The 9051-nt window shown below is 36.4% G+C and overlaps 1 protein-coding gene across 1 annotated transcript; it reads left to right on the top strand.

The window, feature by feature from the left end:
* Window positions 1–3749: 3749 nt before the first annotated feature.
* LOC122084043 lies at window positions 3750–6799 on the top strand. The gene is made up of 7 exons (XM_042652044.1): window positions 3750–4128; window positions 4663–5302; window positions 5395–5520; window positions 5770–5841; window positions 5931–5996; window positions 6263–6301; window positions 6404–6799. Exons 1-7 carry the CDS (start codon window positions 3830–3832, stop codon window positions 6566–6568), a joined length of 1407 nt encoding a protein of 468 aa, XP_042507978.1. The 5' UTR covers window positions 3750–3829; the 3' UTR covers window positions 6569–6799.
* Window positions 6800–9051: the final 2252 nt, after the last annotated feature.

The following is a 9051-nucleotide window of genomic DNA, read 5'->3' as shown; positions in this document are numbered from 1 at the left end:
GTAGTTCATATAATTTGGGATAATAGGTGAGTAGATTCTATTGCTGTATTCAGATCTATCATTGTCTAGATTGTGTTTCCTTTTGTAATACAAGGTGATCTGATTTACCCATCCGTGGGTTGTTCAGATGGTTAGGGCAAACTAAGGATTATGTGGATAGACACACTATCTATGGAGAACGTGGCGATGGATTGCTGCACTTGTCTCTCTGAGGATTAGTTGAGATGCGCATAAGTTTATCCAAACACCTTGGCTATTTAAAAAAAATATATATATATATATATATATGATTTGATTTGTGCTGTTTTTGCTTCTCAGGGTCTCTGGCTTTTCCCTGAAACTTTTTTTCCCATTTCAATAAATTGATACCACTTATTCAATTTTTTTTTCCAACTGCTAATAACAAATTTCAGTATCAAAATGAAGGAGGCTTGAGTGCATCATTTTCCATTTTCAACTGCCAAATCATTCCCATTATGGGTGGTCTTCCACCCATATCTCAATTGACCTGTCTTATACATTATTCACATCGTTGACATTTATACCACCACGTTGGAGACACTCTGTAGGCTATTTTGACTAGCTCATAAAAAGCTTCTCGATTGCATTCTTGAATCCTTATGGTGGATCAACAGTGCAGATATGGCTACATCATCCTTGTTCCTCCATTGGCATTAATCCCTCTTAATCAAATATCTTTGCATTCACATGTAGTTTTCTTACAACCCGTGTTTAGAGTTTTGGTTAATTGGCTTTACACAATTTTTATATTTTCTTGACAAACCCTGCATTAACAATTTAACATTAATGCATTTCACTAGTCTACAGCTTAAACTTAGTCTCATCCGGACGAAATATAGCTGCTGCTAACCCCTGTGGCAGCCAAAGAAATGGAATCTAAAAGGGCATTTTGAAAAATACCATAACCTAGGAGGGTATTTGTGAACCCTAGAGGTAAGTGAATATTCCATTTATTTCGCTGCCAGCAGGGGGTTGCAGCCAACCCGGGTAGCAGTCAAAATTTTTTCGTCTCATCCCTAGTGTACATTAACCAAGTCTCTCTCTCTCTCTCTCTCTCTCTCTCTCTTCATTATTTTTGGGTGAATGTCAAGTATCCTAGCAGACCTGACTAGTCTTGCGGACACATATTGACTCTACACCCGCATGAACCGGGTCATACTAGGGTTGAATGAGAACCATTCAAGTTTCACCGAAAAATAATGAAGAATACTAAACACCTCTGAGTGAGTGGCCCTAAGGAGGTAAGAAGAGTCGAACTCAGAACCACGCACTTCCTGAGGCAAAGGTCTCTTATCAACTCGGCTACACCCTTGGGGTCAACCAAGTCTATATAAATTTCTCCCATCCTAGTATTTTCTTGGTCTAAGTTGAACTAAGTGCTAACTGAACCAGTGTTTCAATTCAGACCCATTAAAATTCCTGGTTTGTTTACCTTTAAGTTAAAATGGACCGAGTTCTCCTACACCAACGGACCATGGTGAATGAGAATCCATTCACCGTGGCTCTTCAGATGGAGCCGGAGGGTATCACGCAGGTATTTCAAGGACAATACTAAAATCCTATTAGGGATTTGTGAACTCTAAGATGATGTGGTGAACCTTTCCACGTGGTGATAAAAAACTTTCAATTCATTTGGATTAACCTCTATAGACCATTGTCATATACACCAACAATGAGTCATCATATATGATACAACATATAAACCATATAAACCAGCAAAAGAGTAACTCATGAATTTCCTGGAATCCATCCTATCCTTCTTTTTCTAAAGTTTTACCTAGTTTCTAAGCTAATGTAGACCTATTAAACAACCTTGACTGTAAGGTGAGGTTAAGAAGTCACCATCAAAAGCATTTCCCGAGAGATTCATAGGACATAGTTATGTCTTTGATAGCCCACATGTTGGGAGGGACCATTATGTGATCGTTTTCGTTGTGCGTGTGAACATTGAACCTTTTGCACTGTATTGTAAAAGGTAAAAGTGACCTACTTGGAATGGACTTTCAATCCACATCAACTTTCCTATTCATCTACTTTGTGGCTTGAATCCGAGCCTGAAACCAAGCTGCTCCATGAATCTAATTACTTCTGTTTTTTGTTGTAAAGCCGCCAAAGTATTACTTGCAAAAGAGAAAATGTGTTTGCCAAGCCTAAAGTACTTGGTGCTTTTGGTTGAGGTATGATGTCTTGTATTCTATCACTTGCATTTGTGGACTGATTTTGATGGACGTTAAGATGCTGTAGGACTTGAAAGACTCAATTCCTTAAGGGTTCTTTCTTTGTAATCAATTTAATTAAGAGAGGTATGAGGACAAGTGAATTCTCCATTGATAGTGAAGCAAATCTCATCTTACAATTGTGTGATTATTTGTTTACCATTTTTCCATTTATATTATTTTCTATATCATTTTAGTTTCTCATTTTCTACACTTTCGAAATTCATCATCATCATCATCTTCTAATATTAAGTGGCTGAAACTAGTTTAAATGGGTCCAAGAAACCTTGTGGATCCAAGCTGGCAAAACTAAGATTTGCTTATCTACAAAACTCATTGACACAAATTGTCTTTGCTTGTGCTAGTCTTTACTTCATTTCCCCTTCATTTGCCATCTAGGTCCAAACAATGCCTTATATACTTACTATCATTTTACAACTGAGAATATACTTAGATTCCCATGTCAAGTCATTCTTTAGATTGTTGAGTTGACTATTAAAGTTACAAGCAAGTAGCAGAGATAAGGCTCATTTGAGTTTATTTAATGGTAATGAGAGAGAGAGAGAGAGAGAGAGAGAGAGAGAGAGAGAGACAACACCCCTAAAAGATTATCTCAACTTACCCAAAAAAAAATCCAAGAATGTAATATATATTTGGAAGAAATTTTTATCTGGAAGTGTAGTTTTCACACATGCACCCTTTTGTTTGTCTCTTCCCTCTTTCCTATAAAATGACCTTCCTACCTTTATAGATTGAATTAAAAGAAAAGCATTGATTGAGTTTTGTGTAGGTGTAAGAGCCACACCTCCAGATAGAGAACCTTTGTATATTTTTGGGAAGAAGAACACTATATGATCAGCACAGGGCCAATGAGAGGCACAAAAGGAATAGAAGGTGAATATTTATATTTTATCGGGGCAAGATTATCATATCACCCCCTCTATGTCTAGGTGGAGAAACCGGATCATCAAGTAACGTTCTTTTAATTACTCATATTTCATTTTTATGGAATAAAAATATTATATTTTGTTGCTGTAGTAAAAACTCAAAATGATTGAATTTGTTAACCACATGATCAACTTCCATTGGGCAAGGTCTAATTCAAAATCTCTTCAGGTCTTCTTAGTTAAATTCCATCAATATATGGATGGGAATGGAGCTTAAGTGGATTATAGAAAATTTACACACGTGGCTAAAAAGAGAGAGTGTTCAGACCCCCCACGGGACCTTTCTAGTAATTCCTTTTCCATTATTATATCCATTCTTAGTTCTGTATGTTACTAGTTCTTCTTATCCTTATCACATGAGAGAGAGAGAGAGGGAGAGAGAGAGAGAGAGTTTCCAACCCTAAGCTATGAGCCCAACCCATGATGGCCACTCCTCCAGTATAATTATTGCCCACGACCTTAGTGGAAACACGCGGGTTGCATTTTCTATGGTCTGCCCTGATAATATATAATCTACAAGTGTGACTACTGTACGTCACCACCAACGGATAAATACACCTTAAATTCCCACACCCCACCAAAGGAAAGAAAAGAACCCAATAGACAAATCTCTTTGTACATTTTCCCACCCAAGCTAAGCTAGGTATGGCTGAAGAAGGCTCTGAAGGCTCTGTTGCAACCTCTTCTTCCACTCCAAACTGGTGGGAGCTCCCTCCTCACCACCCTCTATCTTCATGGAGCAACACCACTTCATGGCACCCCACAAACCCTAATTCCAACTCTTCATGTGAGGAAGATATCTCAATCTCACCTTCATTCACCAATGCATCCAATCAGTCAGGAATAAGTGTTGATTCTTCTCGCCGACTAGTTGAACCGGCGACCTCGAGTGAACTCATGGGAGAACCTGCATCAGAGAATCCTCTGTGGAGCCAGGTTTTATTGTAAGTTAAAAAGAAGAAGAAGAAAAAAAAAATGTGTAAAGGATTAGAGTTTGTTATGTTTTTATTTTCTTCAACTTTCCTTTTTAATTATCTTGAGTCTATCTTGATGCATGGTTACTTAAAAGGTGGAAAGGAAGAATCTAAACAACTAAACAAATGAGGGAGGATGTTATTAAATGAAAAAATTATCCCATAATGGGTTGGTTCAATGAAAAAATGTTCAAAAAAGAAGAATTTTCTTTTAAAATAACCACAATAATTGAAATAAGGAGAGTGCAATAAGATCATTAGTATGGAAAGCTTAAACAAGGAAAGCTTCCAAATTTTGTTCAAGAAATGAAGATTGTTTTCTAGTTCTCTCTTCTATTGTTTTAATTGTTTTCTATCTCTCTTTTTGTGCTAAAGTTCAGCCAAAAATAATAATAAAATGATGTACAAGATTAACATCTAGGCATACCCAGATGGGTTTTCTAATTTTCTCTTGTTTTGTTTTGATGAAAAAGAAACTGAAATTTTGATTTTTTGACTTTGCAGAAGCGTCAGAAGCAGTGGGGAATTAAACACTAACTGTTGGGATCTCTCAAACGACTCTCCATCTTTAAACAACATGGAGAAACAATTTAGTGGTTATCATGGAGGCTTGATGGAAAACCAAAGGCTGAACAACTGGTCTATTGCTCCGCCGGACCCAGAAGTCGAGCGGCCAAGTAACATGTCAATCTGCAACATATCTTTGAACAATTCTTCCATGGATCACCAGTATTCAGAACCTGATTTTCCTCAGATGAAGCAGAATAACATTCCCAACTCATCATCATACTTGGTGGAAGGGAACAGATCAGGTTCTAGTTTCTTTCCATGCTATGAAAATGATTTGAAAGTGGAGAGCCAACAAGAGATTGAACCCTCTAGAGCTTCATTTCAAAGGCCATTTAACACTAGTAATGGTGTTGCTGGCTATCAGATTAACAACAACTCAAGTATTGGAGACAACAACAACAAATATTACTATGGAATTTCTGATTCATCAGCACCATTGTCCAGCACAAGGAACCTTCTTTCTTTTAGTGGTTGTTTAAGCAAACCCCTAATGGATTTTCAGGCCTCTAAATCTTGTCTAAAACCCTTGAATTCACCCAAAAGTGAGAAACAAGGGAAAGACTCATCTTCACAGGTATAGTAAAATGTTTTTAGAATTCTACCTTTTGTATGTGATTTTTGGTTAAGATCTTGTTTCTTAGAAACTTATAAAGTCCATTGATGCAGGCAAAGGGAAATGGGAGGGGAACAGGAATTACAAATGATGGGAAGAAGAAAAGAACTGAAGACACATCATCGGAGACTCTCTTTAAAAAGCCCAAGAATGAGAGCTCCACAACCTCATCTGCGAAGGTATAATTAATTTTCTTTTGTGATGAAATGAAGGTATAATTAATTAGATGAAGAATCTATTGAGATCTTTTGTGTACAACTTAATGATGAATATTACATACATGAACATACTTGATATGATACCTGTATCTTCTGGTATAATGCAAAAGAATTATAAAAAAACACAATCTTGATGTTCCCAATACTCCATGAAATGTATAAATTAACAATTCTTATATGCAATGTGTTTGTTTCTCAAAAAATTTACAGACACAGCCTCCTAAAGTCAAGTTGGGAGACAGGATCACTGCCCTACAACAAATTGTGTCACCTTTTGGGAAGGTGAACATGAAAATCATAACCTTTCCAATCTTCAATGGATGGCATGTTTGAATTTGTTTTAATTCTTTTCTACTCACATTTTCTTCCAGACTGATACTGCATCTGTCCTGTGGGAAGCAATTGGTTATATAAAATTTCTCCAAGAGCAAGTTCAGGTAATTGATTGCATAATCCATATTTCTCCTACTTTATGTAATAAGAACAAATGGTTCAGACCAAATGACTTGGAGCTGGCACCTTAAAGGTTGGACCTTTATCAAAGCCAATAGAGATAAAATGGGGTATAAAGGTCCAACCAACTGAACCACTTGACCCAATATCATGTTGAGTTTTTAAAGAGGACCTAAAGCAAAACCTATAATACTGAGGCAGTCCCCTAAAGAAAGATTAATTAACAACCTTGTGTTTCCTTTTATTGCAGCTATTGAGTGACCCATATATGAAATCAAATGTAAACAAGGTACAGTGAGAAATTATGAACAAATTATCTCTCTTCGAATTGCATACATTCAATGAAGAGAAGAAAGTTAAGAGTATTTGTTTTTGTTTTGGTTTTATTCAGGACCCCTGGGGAAGCTTGGAGAGGAAAGATAAAGGAGAGTCAAAGCTGGATTTGAAGAGTAGAGGCCTTTGTTTAGTTCCTATTTCCTGTACTCCTCAAGTTTATCGGGAAAACTCAGGGGCAGACTACTTGACACCAGCATACAGAGGATGTCTATATAGGTGAAATTAAGAAATATATGTTGGTTCTGAAACTCTGGTTTATTAACAATCTGGACTAGACTGTCCTACAGATACTTCTAGGAAGGAATTAATCCTAGTAGACAAATAACTTCTCATCAAGAGAGTGTAACAATCAATCTTTAATTGTAACAAATATTGAGTTCACTTCCCCTTTATGGGTAGTGTAACATATTAATTAACAAGAAACATAGCAAATGGGAATGATTGTACTAAATTGTATGTGATGAGATCTATGCAGTTTTGATAAAATGACAATGTATCCTACACCAGGAAGATTCACATTCCTATATTTAGGGATCATGTTTATAATTGACTAAATGGTTTCCACCAAGAATTCTTAAAAGATGATTCTGAAAGTAGGTCTATGTCGCCTTCGTCGTGGGGTAGGAAGGTGTCTGTGATAGCTTCCTAACCATCACCATCATAACATTGGTGCATTCCTTGAATGTTTAGCTGAATTGATTTCATATGGCCTTGGCTGGACCACAAGCTCACTAATAAGAGGGGATTAAACTGTGATCCAGCTGGTTAAACAAGCATTAATGGTTCTGATTAATTGTAGTTTCCTTTAAGTGCCATGTCTGCAAGGAGATTGGCTCTCCATATGATAATTTCAACTTTAATTAAACATGTGGGAGTCCACTTAAGTGCTCTGGACCACCAGTGCACTTGTTTAGGATTTGCAAACACTTAGCTTAAAGTTTGGAAAGCTAAGATTATGATTATTATTATTTCTATTGTTGGGTTGAGCATTCCCTCTTTAACAAATCAATCATATGAGTACTTGCTCAATTTGGGAGCTAGGGCTTTAAAAATCCAGCACTATGGGAGAATGCTTACTAGTACCATAGGCATACCTAGACATACACATTCACCAAAAAAAAGAAAAAGAAAACCCAGACATACACAAGTGGGAATCAATGGATATATGTGGTAAGGCATTTGATTGAATTAGGTTAAAAAAAAATTTAACAAATGGATAAATTATAATATCTTTTCTATCCAATGATCGAAAGCCCTTCCAAAACAAGGTCATGTAATGGCAATTTTCCCAAATTGGCATAAGAGTCAATTTATGGGGCACAAAAGGGAGAGTACTAAGAAATGTAATCTCTGCAACTATACTCTATTTGCTCTAATGATGCAAATTATGCAAAATCCCTATGTTATTGTTAATCTTGTCCTGTGTCTGATCATGCAGAAACCGTGGGTACGATTTAAGGGACAACATTAAAAATATAGGCTAAGTCAAGATTGAGAAAAATTCTACAAACCCCTCTTGAATGGAAGTATTGGATAGATAAGACATCTTACTTCGACATTATTTTGGAAAATATGCATTAATTACAATGATATGGTTAGATATCAGTGAAATTGAATCCTCTTTCCAAGTTTTTACAAACATGCAGAAACCGTGGGTATGATTTAAGGGACAGCATTAAAAATATAGGCTAAGTCAAGATTGAGAAAAATTCTACAAACCCCTCTTGAATGGAAGTATTGGATAGATAAGACATCTTACTTCGACATTATTTTGGAAAATATGCATTAATTACAATGATATGGTTAGATATCAGTGAAATTGAATCCTCTTTCCAAGTTTTTACAAACAAGCCTCAAGTGATGCATCAAGATTTCTTGATACGTCCTTTGAAAGAGGCATCTTTGGTCATTGCATAACGGTAATTGTAGAAAACAAGAACCTAAAAAGATGCAGAATTACAAATGAGGATTTCAAACACACAATCATACAATGCACACAAAGATTTACGTGGTTTGACAAAGATTGCCTACGTTCACCGTGAGATGAGATTTGTTTCACTATAAATGAAGGATAGGGTACAGCCACTAATCCTCACACTTCTCAGATTGCTTATAGGGAAAGAACCCTGGTCACAAATTTATAGTGAAACCCAATACAGGTAAATTACCGAAATACTCAATAACCCTAAAAATTTACTAAAATACCCATATAACCCTTGCTACAAATTTATTCGGGCCTCCGGCCCAACGACCTTTTGGAATCAGCCACTTATGGAAGCGATGGAAAAATATAAGACATCATACCCCCAATAGTAATGAAGTATGCTTTAGAACTTGAAGAACCTTGTGAAATGACCAATTAACCCTGGTAGTGTACCTTTTCATCTTAGTCATTGTCTTCTTTGTGGAGATTAATCCAACTTGCCATTGATACATTGTAGCATTGAAAGTGTGATAATAGATTCTTGATCATGCCACTATTATAAGAGCCTGACTGAATGGTTGATCAGACTACAGTAGCAATTGAAACCAAGCCACACCAAAATTTAGATGTTTAAATAGGAAAAAAATATATATATATTAGAGTTAGTTCCCTGATCTAATATTCATTAGACCAAACCATGGTTGACCTGTTTAATTGCAAAAGCCAGAAGGACTGGGCCTCTTACCAGTTCAATGTATGTAGCAAATAGCATGAACCAC

Source organism: Macadamia integrifolia, chromosome 1, assembly GCF_013358625.1.
Source record: "Macadamia integrifolia cultivar HAES 741 chromosome 1, SCU_Mint_v3, whole genome shotgun sequence".
In the NCBI taxonomy this organism is placed as follows: domain Eukaryota; kingdom Viridiplantae; phylum Streptophyta; class Magnoliopsida; order Proteales; family Proteaceae; genus Macadamia; species Macadamia integrifolia.
Note: the sequence above shows the minus strand (reverse complement) of the source record. Positions and strands in the feature narration are given on the sequence as shown.